Raw genomic sequence first — 19,643 nt, forward strand, 5'->3', positions numbered from 1 at the left:
ACAAATGGTTATGAAAACCAGTACCCCAGTAAAAGGGAAAAAAAGGTTCTCCCAATCCCAAAAGACGAAGCCCCAGACCCAGGTCAATATACAAATCAGGAGTAGCACTGTATGTAAGGGAGCAGTATGACTGCTCAGAGCTCCGGTACGAAACTGTGGAAAAACCTGAGTGTCTCTGGATTAAGTTTAGAAGTGTGTGCAACAAGAGTGATGTCATGGTGGGAGTCTGCTATAGACCACCGGACCAGGGGGATGAGGTGGATGAGGCTTTCTTCCGGCAACTCACGGAAGCTACTAGATCGCATGCCCTGATTCTCATGGGTGACTTTAATTTTCCTGATATCTGCTGGGAGAGCAATACAGCGGTGCATAGACAATCCAGGAAGTTTTTGGAAAGCGTAGGGGACAATTTCCTGGTGCAAGTGCTAGGGGAGCCAACTAGGGGGAGCGCTTTTCTTGACCTGCTGCTCACAAACCGGGTAGAATTAGTGGGGGAAGCAAAAGTGGATGGGAATCTGGGAGGCAGTGACCATGAGTTGGTTGAGTTCAGGATCCTGACGCAGGGAAGAAAGGTAAGCAGCAGGATACGGACCCTGGACTTCAGGAAAGCAGACTTTGACTCCCTCAGGGAACAGATGGCCAGGATCCCCTGGGGGACTAACATGAAAGGGAAGGGAGTCCAGGAGAGCTGGCTGTATTTCAAGGAATCCCTGTTGAGGTTACAGGGACAAACCATCCCGATGAGTCGAAAGAATAGTAAATATGGCAGGCGACCAGCTTGGCTTAATGGTGAAATCCTAGCGGATCTTAAACATAAAAAAGAAGCTTACAAGAAGTGGAAGGTTGGACATATGACCAGGGAAGAGTATAAAAATATTGCTCGGGCATGTAGGAAAGATATCAGGAGGGCCAAATCGCACCTGGAGCTGCAGCTAGCAAGAGATGTCAAGAGTAACAAGAAGGGTTTCTTCAGGTATGTTGGCAACAAGAAGAAAGCCAAGGAAAGTGTGGGCCCCTTACTGAATGAGGGAGGCAAGCTAGTGACAGAGGATGTGGAAAAAGCTAATGTACTCAATGCTTTTTTTGCCTCTGTTTTCACTAACAAGGTCAGCTCCCAGACTGCTGTGCTGGGCATCACAAAATGGGGAAGAGATGGCCAGCCCTCTGTAGAGATAGAGGTGGTTAGGGACTATTTAGAAAAGCTGGACGTGCACAAGTCCATGGGGCCGGACGAATTGCATCCGAGAGTGCTGAAGGAATTGGCGGCTGTGATTGCAGAGCCCTTGGCCATTATCTTTGAAAACTCGTGGCGAACGGGGGAAGTCCCGGATGACTGGAAAAAGGCTAATGTAGTGCCCATCTTTAAAAAAGGGAAGAAGGAGGATCCTGGGAACTACAGGCCAGTCAGCCTCACCTCAGTCCCTGGAAAAATCATGGAGCAGGTCCTCAAAGAATCAATCCTGAAGCACTTAGAGGAGAGGAAAGTGATCAGGAACAGTCAGCATGGATTCACCAAGGGAAGGTCATGCCTGACTAATCTAATCGCCTTTTATGATGAGATTACTGGTTCTGTGGATGAAGGGAAAGCAGTGGATGTATTGTTTCTTGACTTTAGCAAAGCTTTTGACACGGTCTCCCACAGCATTCTTGTCAGCAAGTTAAGGAAGTATGGGCCGGATGAATGCACTATAAGGTGGGTAGAAAGCTGGCTAGATTGTCGGGCTCAACGGGTAGTGATCAATGGCTCCATGTCTAGTTGGCAGCCGGTGTCAAGTGGAGTGCCCCAGGGGTCGGTCCTGGGGCCCGTTTTGTTCAATATCTTCATAAATGATCTGGAGGATGGTGTGGATTGCACTCTCAGCAAATTTGCGGATGATACTAAACTGGGAGGAGTGGTAGATACGCTGGAGGGGAGGGATAGGATACAGAAGGACCTAGACAAATTGGAGGATTGGGCCAAAAGAAATCTAATGAGGTTCAATAAGGATAAGTGCAGGGTCCTGCACTTAGGATGGAAGAATCCAATGCACCGCTACAGACTAGGGACCGAATGGCTCGGCAGCAGTTCTGCGGAAAAGGACCTAGGGGTGACAGTGGACGAGAAGCTGGATATGAGTCAGCAGTGTGCCCTTGTTGCCAAGAAGGCCAATGGCATTTTGGGATGTATAAGTAGGGGCATAGCGAGCAGATCGAGGGACGTGATCGTTCCCCTCTATTCGACACTGGTGAGGCCTCATCTGGAGTACTGTGTCCAGTTTTGGGCCCCACACTACAAGAAGGATGTGGATAAATTGGAAAGAGTACAGCGAAGGGCAACAAAAATGATTAGGGGTCTAGAGCACATGACTTATGAGGAGAGGCTGAGGGAGCTGGGATTGTTTAGTCTGCAGAAGAGAAGAATGAGGGGGGATTTGATAGCTGCTTTCAACTACCTGAAAGGGGGTTTCAAAGAGGATGGCTCTAGACTGTTCTCAATGGTAGCAGATGACAGAACGAGGAGTAATGGTCTCAAGTTGCAATGGGGGAGGTTTAGATTGGATATTAGGAAAAACTTTTTCACTAAGAGGGTGGTGAAACACTGGAATGCGTTACCTAGGGAGGTGGTAGAATCTCCTTCCTTAGAGGTTTTTAAGGTCAGGCTTGACAAAGCCCTGGCTAGGATGATTTAACTGGGACTTGGTCCTGCTTTGAGCAGGGGGTTGGACTAGATGACCTTCTGGGGTCCCTTCCAACCCTGATATTCTATGATTCTATGATTCTTGCCCACAAATCACGCTGTTGCCAATCCTTTAGAATCTAAAATCTAAAGGTTTATTCATAAAAAGAAAAAGATATAGATGAGAGCTAGAACTGGTTAAATGGAATCAATTACATACAGTGATGGCAAAGTTCTTGGTTCAGGCTTGTAACAAGGATGGAATAAGCTGCCGGTTCAAATCAAGTCTCCGGAGTACATCCACAGCTGGGATGGGTCATTCAGTCCTCTGTTCAGAGCTTCAATTTGCAGTAAGGTTCCTCCACAGGCAAGAAGCAGGACTGAAGACAAAATGGAGGAGTTTTCAGGGCCTTTTATATCCTCTGCCCTGTGAAAGATCACAGCAGCAAGATGGAGCCTGGAGTCACATGGGCAAGCCACATGTCCATGAACGGAAGAACATAAGAATGGCTAGACTGGATCAGACCAAAGGTCCATCCAGCCCAATATCCTGTCTACTGACAGTGGCCAATGCCAGGTGCCCCAGAGGGAGTGAACTTACTAGGCAATGACCTAGTGATCTCTCTCCTGCCATCCATCTCCACCCTCTGACAAACAGAGGCTAGGGACACCATTCCTTACCCATCCTGGCTAATAGCCATTAATGGACTTAACCTCCATGAATTTATCCAGTTCTCTTTTAAACCCTGTTATAGTCGTAGGCCTTCACAACCTCCTCAGGTAAGGAGTTCCACAGGTTGACTGTGCACTGAGTGAAGAACAACTTCCTTTTATTTGTTTTAACTGTTGGCCATTAATTTCATTTGGTTGGCCCCTAGTTCTTTTTTATGGGAACAAGTAAATAACTTTTCCTTATTCATTTTTCTCCACACCACTCATGATTTTATATACCTCTGTCATATCCCCTCTTAGTCTCCACTTTTCCAAGATGAAAAGTCCTAGTCTCTTTAATCTCTCCTCATCTGGGACCCGTTCCAAACCCCTCATCATTTTAGTTGCCCTTTTCAGAACCTTTTCTAATGCCAGTATATCTTTTTTTGAGATGGGGGAACCACATCTGTATGCAGTATTCAAGATGTGGGCATACCATGGATTTATATAAGGGCAATAAGATATTCTTCATCTTACTCTCTATCCCTTTTTTAATGATTCCTAACATCCTTTTTGCTTTTTTGACTGCTGCTGCACACTGCGTGGATATCTTCAGAGAACTATCCACGATGACTCCCAAGATCTTTCTCCTGATTAGTTGTAGCTAAATTAGCCCCCATCATATTGTATGTATAGTTAGGGTTCTTTTTTTCCAATGTGCATTACTTTGCATTTATCCACATTAAATTTCATTTGCCATTTTGCTGCCCAATCACTTAGTTCTGTGAGATCTTTTTGAAGTTCTTCACAGTCTGCTCTAGTCTTAACTACCTTGAACAGTTCAGTGTCATCTGCAAGCTTTGCCACCTTAGTGTTTACCCCTTTCTCCAGATCATTTATGAATAAGTTGAATAGGATTGGTCCTAGGACTGACCCTTGGGGAACACCACTAGTTACCCCTCTCCATTCTGAAAATTTATCATTTATTCTTACCCTTTGTTCCCTGTCTTTTTAACCAATTCTCAATCCGTGAAAGGATCTTCCCTCTTATCCCTTGTCATGCATGATTCAGTTCTTTACAGGCCGATGCCATTATTTACATGTTAGTTTGAACGTTCCCAGGAAAACTCAGATGTGGATTGGCGTCTCCCAAAGTTTGTCAGCCAAGTGCTTCTTCATTGGGCACTTACTGAGAATAGTTCTTTCTTACGAAGCTGACCAAATGCTTCACTGAGGCTTCTTAGAATCAAAACACATTAAGATACAAGTACGTAGCCAATATTCATAACTTCAGCTACAAAAATGATACACGCATACAGATAGCATAATCATAATCAGCAAATCATAACCTTTCCATAGACACAACAACCTTTGTACAATATTTGCCCGAAATATATAACAGTGGTTGCAACAATCATCTCTATGGTCACAGGTTATGTCAGTAAGGTCACAGGAGGAGAAAAATGTAACAGGTCGAAAGGAAGCTGTTAAATCTTACCTTCCAGTAGGCTGTCCTCACAAATAACCTTTAATAATACTGATGAAGAGGCACTTTGCCATCTTAAACATGGGCTAGTTCTGCTCTAAACTGAAAGTCCCTGTTTCATTTTCACACAATATAAACTTTTTGTTAGTATATTCCAACACGCTTGTCCCTGCTGTATTATTTTACTTATTGTTTTTTCATGTGAGAAGGAAAAATCTCTATATGGAACAATAGATAACATTTTAAAGATGAAACTTGAAGTTCTTGTGGAATAGGTTACTAAATGTTACTAGAACACATTTGTTCTAAATCCAGTGAATTTTGGGTTGATCAGCTAAATGATGCTTGTCTATTTTATCTGTTAAAAGCAGTTTTTAATTTTTGGTCAGACCATGTTAGTAAAAGTCAGTGGGTAACAGGTAAAATGGTCTGATATGAGTTTATACAATGTGATAAATGCAGCCGTGTTTACATTTGTGTTTAGAATAAAATAAAGACCATGGCGCAATTATTAAAAATGACTGCAGAAAGGTCTCCTTGCTCCCAGTAAAGAGTATTTAAAATTAAATGCAACCTACCTGTATGCTGTGATGCCATCAGTCTGCATACATGACTCCTATTGTAAGTGGCTGGAATGATCAGTAGTTTTTATTAAGATTTTAACATTTTGGTCAAAATTAACATTTTAATTATACTAGTATATTTAACTTGCTGCTTTTGGAGGTTATTGAATTGATACACTTTAGATTTCTGTCTCTGTTCTTTGTACAGTGTTCCTCGTTACGATCAACCTCCACCAGTGACTTATCAGCCACAGCAAGCTGAGAGAAGCCAGCCCCTTCTTGTGCCTGCAAATCCGTACCACACTGCAGAGATTCCTGACTGGCTACAGGTCTATGCCAGGGCTCCTGTAAAGTGAGTGTCTTTTTCATTCCTCTCAAAATGACTATATTCTGTCTTTTCTTTTAAAAAAATTTCTCTATAGCTGTATTTCAATAACTGGAAAGAAAAACACCTTTTTTGCATTATGTAAATTTGTTTCATTGCATAGGCACTATTATTGGCAGTAGAATTTAAATGTAGAAAGTTATAGCAGATATTTTCAAGTATTCAGAACACAAGTGCAACCATGTGCAAAAGTTGTGGGGACCAGGTACAAGATGCTTGAGACCTGTAACTGTATCTTTGCGACATCAACAGTATATTAAAGAAATGGGGTTAGAGTCTGTCTCCTTCATTCCTCTCCCCAAACCCTCCAGTGTCTGATAGAGGTTTAACATCAGGCTTTCTGCAGCTAAATCAGAATTGGTGTCAAGATAACATATTTGGTCGGATGTGGGGAGACTTATTTCACAGTAAGCGGTTGCTGATCTTTGGGTGTCCCACTAGTGGTATTAAATCCAGTCTTGGGAGGTTTGTGTTGCCTTAGGTAGAGGGTAAGTGCTGTGACCGTAATAGGCATAGGAAGGAGTTACGGTTGTGGATAAAAACATGCGCCCAAGCAACAGGCCCAATTTAATCTTGCGAAGTAATGTATTTTGAATACAAACATACAGCACTGTAGAAACATTGCAGGTCTGATGCAATCCACACTGTTATGGTTGCTGCTCTACATTGTGCTGAGAGTGTGTAGTTTATGCAGCTCTTGTGAGCCTCAGAAATCTCCCATTGCAGAGCCTCAGGAGCTTGAGGGAAGGATTCTCTTTCCTCCACCCTCTGACCAAATTTATCCATTAGGTCGGTCTGGACCCGTAGTAATATGACCTTCTACCAGCAGAGCAAGATGTGGAATTCAAAAAATATTGTAGCTATCTTTTGTGAAACCTTTTGTGAGAGGGTCAGTTGGAGCTTGAAGAAATCCAGTTCATTCCTTTCCTCACCAAATGGAACAGTTTTCTCTATTCTGTTTGGATTTTTACTTTTTGTTTGTTTGTAAATTAGCAGGAATTTCCTATACAGTTTTTCTCTAGGAAAAGTATGTTTTTCTCTTTCCACTATAAGGAGCTGTCAAATGGAATTAAACCCCTGAAACTAAATGCTACGGGTCTGTTGAGACACCTATGGCTGGCCTGTGCTGGCTGACTCAGGCTCACAGGGCTCGGGTTGCAGGGCTGTTTGATTGCAGTGTAGAGTCTAGGGCCCTGTGAGAGGGGAGGGTCTTATAGCCGAGGCTCCAGCCCATGCCCAGAAGTTTACACTGCAGTTAAACAGCCCTACAGTTCAAGCCTTGCAAGCGTGAATTAGCTCTCACAGTCCAGCCATGAGTGTTTAATTGTAGTGTAGACATTCCCCAAGGTTTGTTCATAACCAACATGTGCAACTCACTCCATGGGAGTATGCCTGTTTCCATGGTCTCCCAGAAGGCAAAGAAGCAATAGTCCTGTAGTTTAATCACAAAGGTATGTGAAATGGCATATAAGAACACTGTGCTGATGAGTGTCACAATTTTTAAAGGAAGATCCATCTCTGGAGAAAAACGTTGCAAAGTGCTCCTCACTGTTCACATCAACATGTCGAATAATACATGAGAGAGAGCCAAGAGTGTGTGACTTCATCTTAATGTGTTTGATTCCAAGAACAATGCAGTTCCTTATTTTGATGGATTGGGTCACAAACCCCCTTGGGACTGCCACCTGATATGCTGGGACTGCCTGTGAGCCTGTTTTCTCAGGCAGCTTGGGACTTCAGTACCATGCCTTGTTGTGCCAGACATGCTAGCCTGCTACAAACACAGGGCCAGGTCTGAACCACGTCCCTCAAAAGCTGCAGGCTTAACTGAAAACAGCTTAAGAAGAGCTCCTGTCTCTAGCACCCAGATAGCCAGATCCCAATGGGATCCAAACCCCAAATAAATCCGTTTTGCTCTGTATAAAGCTTATACAGGGTAAACTCATAAATTGTTCGCCCTCTATAACACTATAGAGAGAGATGCACAGCTGTTTGCTCTCCCAGGAATTAATTACTTGCTCTGGGTTAATAAGTAAAAAGTGATTTTATTAAATATAAAAAGTAGGATTTAAGTGGTTCCAAGTAATAACAGACAGAACAAAGTACGTTACCAAGCAAAATAAAATAAAACACGCAAATCTAAGCCTAATACAGTAGGAAACTAAATGCAGGTAAATCTCACCCTCAGAGATGTTCCAGTAAGCTTCTTTGACAGACTAGACTCCTTCCTAGTCTAGGTCCAGCAATCCCTCACACCCCCATAGTAACTGTCCTTTGTTCCAGTTTCTTTCAGGCATCCGTTTGGGGTGGAAAGACTATCTTTTGAGCCAGCTGAAGACAAAATGGATGGGCTTCCAGGGCCTTATATAGTCAGTCTCTTGTGCAACATCACAGCCGGAAGATAGGGTCTCTAGCCACCTGGGCAAGTCACATGTCTATGAATGATTCAGCTTTTTGCAAGCCGAGGCCATTGTTTACAGGTTTGAGTGGTAGCCGTGTTAGTCTATATCAGCAAAAAAAACAACAAGGAGTACTTGTGGCGCCTTAGAGACTAACAAATTTATACCAGGTTTGCCGTGACGTTATCGGGGATACTGTTACAGTTGATATGGCAGCACCCATTTTTTTAGTGTGTGTGTGTAATCTTCCTACTGTATTTTCCACTGCATGCATCCGATGAAGTGGGTTTTAGCCCACGAAAGCTTATGCCCAAATAAATTTGTTAGTCTCTAAAGTGCTACAAGTACTCCTCGTTCTTTTTGCCATTGTTTACGTGTTTGAACCTTCCCAGGAAAGCTCAGATGTGGATTGGCGCCTCTTAAAGTCCATTGTTAGTTAAGTACTCCCAATTACTTGAATAACCCCTTCACGCTATGTTGACCAAATCTGCCTTATGTGCTTCCTACAGCAAACGCTTTAAATACAAGCATAGAGTCAACACTCATAACTTCAGGTATAAAAATGATACTTGCATATGAATAGGATGACTATATTCAGTAGATCATAACCTTTGCAAAGATGCTACGTGGCATATCTAGCATAAAACATAGATTCATAGATACTAAGGTCAGAAGGGACCATTCTGATCATCTAGTCCGACCTCCTGCACAGCGCAGGCCACAGAATCTCACCCATCCACTCCTACGAAAAACCTCACCTATGTCTGAGCTATTGAAGTCCTCAAATCGTGGTTTAAAGACTTCAAGGAGCAGAGAAGCCTCCCTCAAGTGACCCGTGCCCCATGCTACAGAGGAAGGCGAAAAACTTCCAGGGCCTCTCCAATCTGCCCTGGAGGAAAATTCCTTCCCGACCCCAAATATGGTGATCGGCTAAACCCTGAGCATGCGGGCAAGATTCACCAGCCAGATACTACAGAAAATTCTTTCCTGGGTAACTCAGATCCCAACCATCTAATATCCCATCTCAGGGGATTAGGCCTATTTACCCTGAATATTTAAAGATCAATTACTTACCAAAATCCCATCATACCATCTCCTCCATAAACTTATCGAGTAGAATCTTAAAACCGGATAGATCTTTTGCCCCCACTGCTTCCCTTGGAAGGCTATTCCAAAACTTCACTCCTCTGATGGTTAGAAACCTTCGTCTGATTTCAAGTCTAAACTTCCTGGTGGCCAGTTTATACCCATTTGTTCTTGTGTCCACATTGGTGCTGAGCTTAAATAATTCCTCTCCCTCTCCTGTATTTATCCCTCTGATATATTTATAGAGAGCAATCATATCTCCCCTCAACCTTCTTTTAGTTAGGCTAAACAAGCCAAGCTCCTTAAGTCTCCTTTCATAAGACAAGTTTTCCATTCCTCGGATCATCCTAGTAGCCCTTCTCTGTACCTGCTCCAGTTTGAATTCATCCTTGCTAAACATGGGAGACCAGAACTGCACACAGTATTCTAGGTGAGGTCTCACCAGTGCCTTGTATAATGGTACTAAAACCTCCTTATCCCTACTGGAAATGCCTCTCCTGATGCATCCCAAAACCGCATTAGCTTTTTTCACAGCCATATCACGGTGGCAGCTCATAGCCATCCTATGATCAACCAATACTCCAAGGTCCTTCTCCTCTTCTGTTACTTTTAATTGATGCGTCCCCCACTTATAACTAAAATTCTTATTAATCCCTAAATGCATAATCTTACACTTCTCACTATTTAATTTCATCCTAATACTATTACTCCAGTTTACAAGGTCATCAAGATCCTCCTGTATAATATCCCGATCTTTCTCTGAATTGGCATATTCCAGTTATGTCATATTTACACTCATAAGCATATTTCTATAAAGCATTGTGGGGTGCAATGTCACACTTATGCTGGCTTTAGGAAATGTAATCTCATTCAATCTTTTCAAGCCTATTAACTACTTTTTAATTTCTTAAAGTAAACTTTATGCTTTTTTGGAAACAAACCTACACAAATTTCACAACAAAACTAAGAATTTTGCATTTAGACTGTTGACAACTACATCCCCGCTCAAAAATCTTCATTACTAAATAACATGGAAAAAATGTATAACTATTTTTTAGAAGAAATTATGCTATTTTAGGAGCTAAGAGTCTGTCCCAAAAGAGTGCATTTTTTTTACTCAATTCAGAGAAACACATGAGATATACAGACCCAACTCACCAAGGAGCAATAATACCACCACCACGAAAAGAAACTGAGAACCTAGGGATTGTGGCTTTAATATTTTGCCATATGAAATCAATTTTTGGACAAATGAGTAGAATGGTAGCAATGAATGCAGTTGCAGATTCATAGGGTTTGGATGATCTTCAGTGGTTTCCAGGAGCAGGTTCTTTTTAAAGAAGCCTCTGGTAACATAATTTAATGGGTTTTATAGCTACAAGTGGCTACTGGTGTGCCAGCCAGTCTGTAAAGATTTAAATTGGCATAAATTACAACAATATTTTTATGCCCCAAGGATGTGTTCAGTTCCAGTAACCTGTTGAAAAGGATTGTTTCCTATGAACACTTTTAGTTGCTGTCATTAACTGTGTTCTGTTAATTAGATTTTTAGAGCATCTAGTCAGTGTCTGTTTTCAAACTGTTTCAGTGTTGGATGGGTTCTTGTCAGTGCACTTGTGGAAAGCTGGGAACAGACAATCTCAGATTCTTGGAAATATCTGTAAATCCTCCATGAAGAGACAAAATTAGAGCAAGTTAAATTAGTCCAAAGAATTAAAATCTGATTCACATAGTTCAGAAGAAATAATGAATTCATACATAAACACAATATCCTGTCAATTTTTGGTTTTCCATCTTAGAGTAGATTTGGTAGCAATATTAATAAGCACTTTATATGTTCAGAGCACTTCACAATCATTGAATCCTCATCATACCTCTCTGAAGAAGACAACTGTGTATTATTCCCCAGGTAACAGATAGGGAAACTGGGAGAGAGAGAAAGCATAGACCCCGTTGTATGTTTGTTCTGTCAAGCTCTAAACCAATAGAGGTATTTTTTGACAATGGGGTAGAGTGTTAAAAATATTATGTAGAATCTCTAGAATATGATTTACTAGATTTTAATTGACAAACTACTTGAAATTTTTCTTTAATAGGACCTTATGTTTTAATGCAGCTTCAGTGCACAGTCCATCTGAGACCTTGAGCCAGGGGTGGCCAACCTGAGCCTGAGAAGGAGCCAGAATTTACCAATGTGCATTTGCCAAAGAGCCACAGTAATACATCAGCAGCCCCCACTCAGCCCTCCCACCCACCAGCAGCCCCGACAATCAGTGCCTCTCCTTCCCTCCCCATCAGCAGTTTCATGGCGTGTAGGAGGCTTGTGGGGAGGGGGAGGAGCGAGAGCATGGCAGGCTCAGAGGAGGGGGTGGGAAAGGGTGAAGTGGGGGCAGGGCCTGTGGCAGAGCCAGCGGTTGAGCAGTGGGCACCCCCTGGCACATTGGAAAGTTGGCTCCTGTAGCTCCAGCCCCAGAGTTGGTTCCTATACAAGAAGCCACATATTAACTTCTGAAGAGCCACGTGTGGCTCTGGAGCCACAGGTTGGCCACCCCTGCCTTGAACAATTGCTTTGTCTTTCTCAGTTTAACAGTAGCTTAATCCTCTTGAATGTAAAATCCAGTGTGAATGCAATAACAATGAGAGATTGGGGTCAAAACTTTCATTCCATATGCCACCCACAATATCATTTGTCTCCGGTGACAATATCATGTAACAAATTAAATATTGATAAAGCAGATATCAGATTTTTTTAATTTTGCCCAAATTAATATAGGGGAGGGATCACTGAGCAGGAAGTTAGCTCCCCTTGTTTAAAATTGTTTTTCCAAGAAATGTAGGACGTTTGCCTTGCTAAATTCATGAGAGTCCTGAACTAGAATCACCTGCCAAATACTAAAGGCCAGATATATTTCAATTTATGTATTTGCTATATGTGTAGGTAATACTTGTATTTGCTATATGTGTTAGGTAATACTTCGGGGATCTTTTTCAGGGTGTGGAATCTCACAAGGATCATCCTTGAAATGAAAAAGAATAGCCTAAATGGATAGGAAGTGTCTTTCAAGCACCTGATCCAAATGACATTGGAATAACATTTTTCATCCACCTAAAGAGAAAAATCTTTTACTGTATATGATTGTCTTCAGTTTATTAAAGGTTATTAAAATGTGCAAGAGAAATAAATTACACAATGATGGAGGTGGTTATGGGGATCAAAAAGCCAGAGTTAAGAGGACAGAGCAAGATATTCTTTGCATATAGTCACCTTTTGGACTGGCCAACCATTTAGTTTTTATTAGGACAGTTCCATACTTACATTACATCAGCCAGTCTATGTGCAGTGGAGCTGGTGAAGGTAAATTACTCTTGTTCAGATTGCTTCTGTAGATGTTTGAAGTGTTGCCAGATGCACTAAGAGCCTCTTACCCATTGCTTAAAAAGCCAGAAATAGAAGGCCTTGTTTGGATTCTCAGTGTAATCAACTTATCTGGAAAACTGAGTGTACTACAAGTAAACTCTCATTCCCATTCTTATTGGTGGCTCAATGACTCTTTAATCAGACCCCTGACCTTCTACCTAGCACTTTTGTTGGGAGCTGACATTTGAAGCCACAGCACCAAAAAAGCAATGAGCAGCCATAACTTGCTGATTCATTTCTGGCAGGCTGCCAGAGGATGCCCAATTATAGCAACCCACAATCCCGCTTTAAAAATAAAATAAAAGCTGTGAAGTCACAGAACACCTCTGGACACAGCTTCACTGTGTGTTGCATGCAGCTTTGTTCCCTACTGTTGCCAATTAAATAAGAAACTGTGGTCCTCCACTGAGAGCCAAATTTAGCTGCCTGCTGCTAATCCTAAATGATGTTCATTGATGAGTGTCTGCCAACATTGGGCAAGGGATCATGAATCAGAGACCCTGCTCCACCTTTGCACAGTTCACCAGACACACAAAAGGAGAGCATTGCCTTATCTATAATTAGCACTGATTTGGGAGTAACCAGCTGCCTGGGTTTTTTTGTTTTTGTTTATTGTTTTGTGGGGTTTTTTTTGGTGGTTTGTTTTTTTGTGTTTGGTGTTCCTTTTTTTGAAAAAAAAAAAAAGTCATGCTGACTTGTTTGGCATCAGCACATAAAGCTCTGGAAGTCGATAACTTGCCTTGTTGTTGTTTAATTACCATAGTGCTTAGGAGCCCTATCATACACCAGGGACCCCATAACGCTTTCCAAAAAAAACCCAAACCCCTAATCAGTGGTTAATAACTAAAGCTGGTTTTCTTATAGTGCATTGCTTTGGAAAATAATGGGTTTGGCAATGTACATACGTCAAGTCATGGAATAAGATTAAACGCAATGAAAAGTCTTTATCTGAACTTAAACCCTTTATATTTCAAACTAGGTTTCTTTGGATGCCAGCTGCACCTCTGAGTTCTCCCACTTTCCAGTGCACATGGAGCCCTTCTGGCCAACTGCCCTTTTTTAATAATTAAAATATTAATGTAGTTATTTATAATTGCAGGAGACACTCTACTGTGGTATCCTTTCTTCTTCCTGGTCTCCTGGCTTGCAGCATCTTAAAGTATTACACTGTATTACTTCTACTGCATATATGCATCCATTTTCTCATCTAGTTTATTCAGACCTAGATGATTATCTAATTGTATTCATTCTTGTTTTACTGATAGCAAGTAGGTGCACATTTACACTTGAGAATACAAAATTAAATAATTGTATGTGGTTGCTGGACAAGGAAGATTAGACATTCTAATATCACTAGTAACTGTGTTAACAGGCTGTGTAAAATACAAAACAGTAGAATACAAAGTACTACACTGCAACTAGAAAACAAGACTCAAACCAGATCTCTCTCAGTTCTGGGAGTGGGAGTACAGAAAAATACATTGTTTTGCCTCTGTTTAAAAAACAATTATGCAGCCTGTACCAGTTTCAAGGTTAGTTTCACCCTTAACCCCTCTCCAGTCTCTCAAGTTCACCCTTTCAAGTGACAGGCTCCGCACCGTCACCGCTCTCAGGGTGGAATTCTGTGATTATCCCACTTGCAGACCTTGTCTCTGGGCTACAACACCCATGTTTACCACCCTTGTTTTCTCAGCGCCTGCAAGACTTCCTTTTGGGAATAAAATACACTAGGTAAATGCAGTGCCTCAGAACAGCTCCTTCAAAACAAAGTATTGTTTGTTTAAGCATAGGAGAAAAAAGGATTAAACCAACAGAACCCCTATATACACATTAGTTACCTTAAGCTTATTTTTTTCCCTCCAAGTTTAGGCAAGCCCGAATCAGCCCAGGTAGCCGTGCTTCTGGAGACCCGTGTTCCATCTGCTTCTCTATAGACACTGCCTCTGTGTGTGTCCGTCTTTCCTGAGCTTCAGGGAGTGGGTTTGTTTTTGTTTTTTTAAACCAGGCAGGCCCTTTTGTTCTGTGTCCACAGGCTGGGGCCCTCTCCTCTTGCCAAACTTGTCTGACACTAAGGGTTTGTATACACTGGCACTTCATCGGCAAAACTTTTGTCGTTCGGGGGTGTTAAAAAACAAACAAAAACCCCACACACCCCATGACACAAATTTTACCAACAAAAAGCGCTGGTGTGAATAGCGCTTCGTCAGCAGGAGAGCAACAACAAACAGCATCTACACTGCATGCATTTTAGTGGCACAGCTGTAGTGGCAACTACACTGCATGCATTTTAGTGGCACAGCTGTAGTGGCACAGCCATGTTGCTAAAAGCCTTATAGTGTAGCCATAGCCTTAGAGTGGAGATTGACTGGACTATTCTTTTCAATGGTCTTTGTCTTGTAAGTATTGGTAGATGATTGAAGCCATGGTACTCCTTTGTTGGCTCATGTGAGTAACTCCTGCAGGAATTAACCTCCTTGTCACCATATGGCAGACTGTGCCATAACAATCAAACAGATGTACATGTAATCTTCATAAAAACACAAATATCCCACATTCTTTGCACAACCATTTCACTGAGAAGTTCTACTGATTCCATGCTTTGGAGCAGGGACTTTAAATTTTGCCACGGGGTGGTTGGCCTTATTGTCAGTGATGTGGCGTTTCCTGTTCGGGTGAAAACATGCCGAAATCTGGCCACGTTCTAAGCCTTTGAACAATTGAAATTTGCACATGCTCAGTAGAGACTTCCTAGAATTTTGCAGCTAAATTCTCCATAGATTCTATCTGCACTGAAGATGCTGCAGGGTCTGAGTAGGATTCCCTGCATTTGCCGCTCCAGGCTGCGGCAGGCCACCACCCTACAAAGAAAAAACGACTCAAGGTGCGAAGTCTCAGAGCCTGAGTCAATTGACTTGCACTTGCGGAGCTCGGGCTTCGGGGCTACAGATAGTAGTGTACATGTTTGGGTTCAGGCTGGAGCTTGGGCTCTATGACCCTCCCCAGGTCTCAGCCCAAACCTGAACATCTACCCTTCTATTTTTAGTCCCACAGCCCAAGTCCTGTGAGCCCAAGTCAATTCACTCAGGTTCTGAGACTCTGTGTCACAGGTTTGTCTTTTCTGTGTAGACGTGCCCTGTGGCACCAAACACCAAAACAGAGATCTGGTAGAATCTTTCTCCAGATTTCTCAGTGCTGCTTCTGTTAGCACGCAGACAGCGTGGAGGAGGAAGCTATCTGAATCAAATGCAGATAGGACAAGAGTAAGACTTGCGGGGGGTGGAGGGATTACATTAGGCCAAAGAATATGGAAGGGGGGCTGGGACAAAGAACCTTAGGGCCAAAAGTGGGTGGGAACAGGGACCGCCTGGGTCAGGAGGCTGGGACTGAAAGCTGGGCAGGGAGAGGAGACTAAGAGGAGGTGCTGGGATAGAGTGTGGTTAAGGGGAATATGGGACTGGCTGGGCAGGAGCCTGTGGGGCCTGGATGGGAAACTGGGATAAGGAACCCCTGGAAGGGTTCCGAGACTGGGAGCCACGGTTGTGGGGGTGGAGAAGACTGGGCCTTTGAGAGTATGTCTGTACTGCGATTAGACACCCACAGCTGGCCCTTGCTGGCTGATGTGGGATTGGGCTGACACACTACTTAATTGTGGTGTAGCCATTCACGATTATGCTGCACCCTCGCAGGATCCTGGAGCCTGGGCTCCAGTCCGAGCCCAGATGTCTACACCGCAGTTAAACAGTCTCTTAACCCGAACTGCGAGCCTGAGTCAGCTGTCATGGGACAGCCGCTGGTTTTTAATTGCAATGGGACATACTCTGAGGGAGGGACTTGGATGAGGAGTCCGGTGATTGAGAGTGAGTAAGGAGACGGGAGAGAGGATTAGGACAGGCATAGGTTGGAGAGGACAAGAGCAGAAGGGGGTCGGTCTTGGGGTGGAACAAGCAGAAGGATCGGTGACCACTAGAACGCACTGCCCTCCAGAGCCTGGAATGGAACCCAAGATTCCTGAGTCTCGTCAGTCCTCTGCTGTTGGCAAATATCTGAGACCCCCCCACTGGCAGAGTTGGCATGTGGGTGTCAATATGATGCCAGTTGTTGTTGTTTGTTGTTTTAAACCGATAAATTACGTACAAAAAGCTACATTGAAAACATTAACATTGCAATTCAAGCACTGTAAAGTCAGGAAATGCTAGATTAAGGTTGCCTGTGCCACCTAATTCAGCCCGGTTGTGTGTGTGCATGATGGTAGTCTTTAATTATGTGATCACATACTTTTTTCCACAGGACCCTGCCTTATTCAGTACAGCGGATGGACCAAGCACTGCGGATGAATTAGAGTTGTGTAAGGAAAGAGGTTGGTTGTCTGTAGAACCCCAGCCTTATCTATTTCAGAAGTTGGAAGGTGTGGAGTGAATAAGGCAGAGGGTTGCGGGAAGAGAAATATGGTCTCGTGGTTAAGGCAGTTGGATACTGCCCTGGAGAAGAATTCAGCCCCTGCGTTTGCCACAGAATTCCTGTATGATGTTGGTCAAGTCACTTAAACCAAACTTTTCATAGGTGGTCACTAACTGTGTGTTCCTCATTTTCTGGATGCCCAGCTCGAGAACCCAGAGTCTTGATTTACAGGTGTGCTGAGCTCTCAAAGCAGCAGCTGAAGTCAGTGAGAGCTGTGCTTTGAACATACAAAGTTATGTATAATACTATGTGCTCAGGAAAATGGGTTCTTAGATGTTTCAAATCAGACTCCCCAAATTAGTAGACAATGACCTTGATCTCTCTGTGCCTCAGTTCCCCATCTGTAAAGTGAGGATACCCCTCATTGCACAAGGGTTTGTGAAAATAAATTCACTTCTGTGAAGCCTTCACATACTATAGTGATGAGCCATAGAAGCAGCATTGAGGAGGAAATGAGTCATTCTGTATTGAGAGCAGGGTTTGACTAGTGTGTGGTAAATAGAGCCTAGGGCCACACATTGAATAAGGAAGTAAAACTGGACTCTGGACTCATTATCCAGTTTCCTCCCAGGACTAAACAATGCTAGTTCTGAGCCTGGAAAATTATTTGCAGGAGAACTGGCATAGTCTTGATTCGTCACAAGACTTGTTTGGCAGTATTTACATGAAATTAAACATACAGGAGACTTTCGTTAAGTTCAGCTGGGTTAGTGAAAGGTGGGAGGAGTGAATACATATGCTGGATCATATTGGGGGGTTTGAATGCATCTAATGTTGGCAGCTCGGAATACACTAAAAAGCCGAAGAGAGTCTGTGATGATCACAGGAAAGTTAGATATTTATAAAAAGAAAAGGAGTACTTGTGGCACCTTAGAGACTAACAAATTTATTAGAGCATAAGCTTTCGTGAGCTACAGCTCACTTCATCGGATGCACGAAAGCTTATGCTCTAATAAATTTGTTAGTCTCTAAGGTGCCACAAGTACTCCTTTTCTTTTTGCGAATACAGACTAACACGGCTGCTACTCTGAAACCTTAGATATTTATGTATTCCCAAAAAGCGATGAAAATCATGACGTTTAAACAGTAAAACAGAATTGCTACATGCAAAGGATAAACTTAGGAGTGCTGTCTGTAACTGAGCTTCGATATCTTTAGCTAGCAATATGATGCTTTGTAATGGAAGTGGCTACCTATAAAAACATAAGTGATAAAGAATAAGCTTTCTAAATGTAATCAGCTAAAAACCTACTAAATAGTGAACTTCAGGTATTCATTCTTAGTAGCCAATGACATTCAAAAACCACTCCACTACATGCTTCCCCTTCCAGCCTCTTGATGGATGTTGCCTCTCCACCTTGCTTGAGGGTTTTATCTTAATATGCCTCACCCTCCATCTTGCTGGGTGACAAATCTGACATCTAACAGGCTGTTTGAGCTCTAGTCTTTTGAGTTTTTATTGCATCTGTCTGTAATTTTACAAACTTCCACATTATGCATCTTGCTTTTATTCTTTATCTTGTTCCCCCATTAAGGAAAACATATTGCCAACACAACAATTCCTTTCTTGGCTCTGCCCCATTTTGAGTCCCCTACTTCAGGAATGCTCCGCTATGAATGGTAGTTGCTGGGTTTTTTTAGGGCTGTGAAGCGATTAAAAAAATTAATTGTGATTAATCGCTCTGTTAAACAAGAGTGCCATTTATTTAATTATTTTTAAAGTAGTGTTTTCTACCTTTTCAAATATATTGATTTCAATTACAACACAATACAAAGTGTACAGTGCTCGCTTTATATTTATTTTTATTACAAATATTTGCACCTAATACAAGTACTGTAGTGAAATCTTTATCATGAAAGTTGAACTTACAAATGTAGAATTATGTACAAAGAATAACTGCATTTAAAAATAAAACCATGTAAAACTTTAGACCCTACAAGTCCACTCAGTCCTATTTCTTGTTCAGCCAATCGCTCAGACAAAGAAGTTTGTTTACATTTGCAAGAGATAATGCTGCCTACTTTTTGTTCACAATGTCACCTGAAAATGAGAACAGACGTTCGCATGGCACTGTTGTAGCAGGCGTCACAAGATATTTACATGCCAGATGCACTAAAGATTCATATGTCCTTTCATGCTTCAACCACCATTCCAGAGGACATGCATCCATGCTGATGATGGGTTCTACTCTATAACAATCCAAAGCAGGGCAGACCGACGCATGTTCATTTTCATTATCTGAGTCAGATGCCATCAGCAGGTTGATTTTCTTTTTTGGTGGTTTGGGTTCTGTAGTTTCCACATCGGAGTGTTGCTCTTTTAAGACCTGAAACCATGCTCCACACCTCATCCCTCTCAGATTTTGGAAGGCAATTCAGATTCTTAAACCTTGGGTGGAGTGCTGTAGCTATCTTTAGAAATCTCACATTGATATCTGATTTGACAAAACAAAAGGCTGCTGTGAAAGTGTTCTTAAAACAAATGTGTGCTCAATCATCTAAAACTCCTATAAAATGAAATATATGGCAGAATGCAGGTAA

The 19,643-nt window shown here is 42.3% G+C and overlaps 1 protein-coding gene across 3 annotated transcripts in view; it reads left to right on the top strand.

Annotated features, from left to right (window-relative positions):
• The window catches only part of SAV1 (salvador family WW domain containing protein 1), a 41,887-nt gene that overhangs the window by 18,129 nt on the left and 4,115 nt on the right, over positions 1–19,643 (top strand). The window contains exons 4-5 of one of the 3 annotated variants that reach the window (XM_038407460.2): positions 5,565–5,708; positions 16,932–17,001. In XM_038407460.2, the coding sequence (XP_038263388.1) occupies positions 5,565–5,708; positions 16,932–16,983 (196 nt within the window). In that variant the 3' untranslated portion in view covers positions 16,984–17,001. Of the gene's footprint in view, positions 1–5,564; positions 5,709–12,218; positions 13,247–16,931; positions 17,002–19,643 lie in introns of those variants that run through there. The other 2 variants (XM_038407459.2, XM_038407457.2) reach the window with 2 other exon arrangements.

This window comes from Dermochelys coriacea, chromosome 6 (assembly GCF_009764565.3).
Source record: "Dermochelys coriacea isolate rDerCor1 chromosome 6, rDerCor1.pri.v4, whole genome shotgun sequence".
Lineage (NCBI taxonomy): Eukaryota > Metazoa > Chordata > Testudines > Dermochelyidae > Dermochelys > Dermochelys coriacea.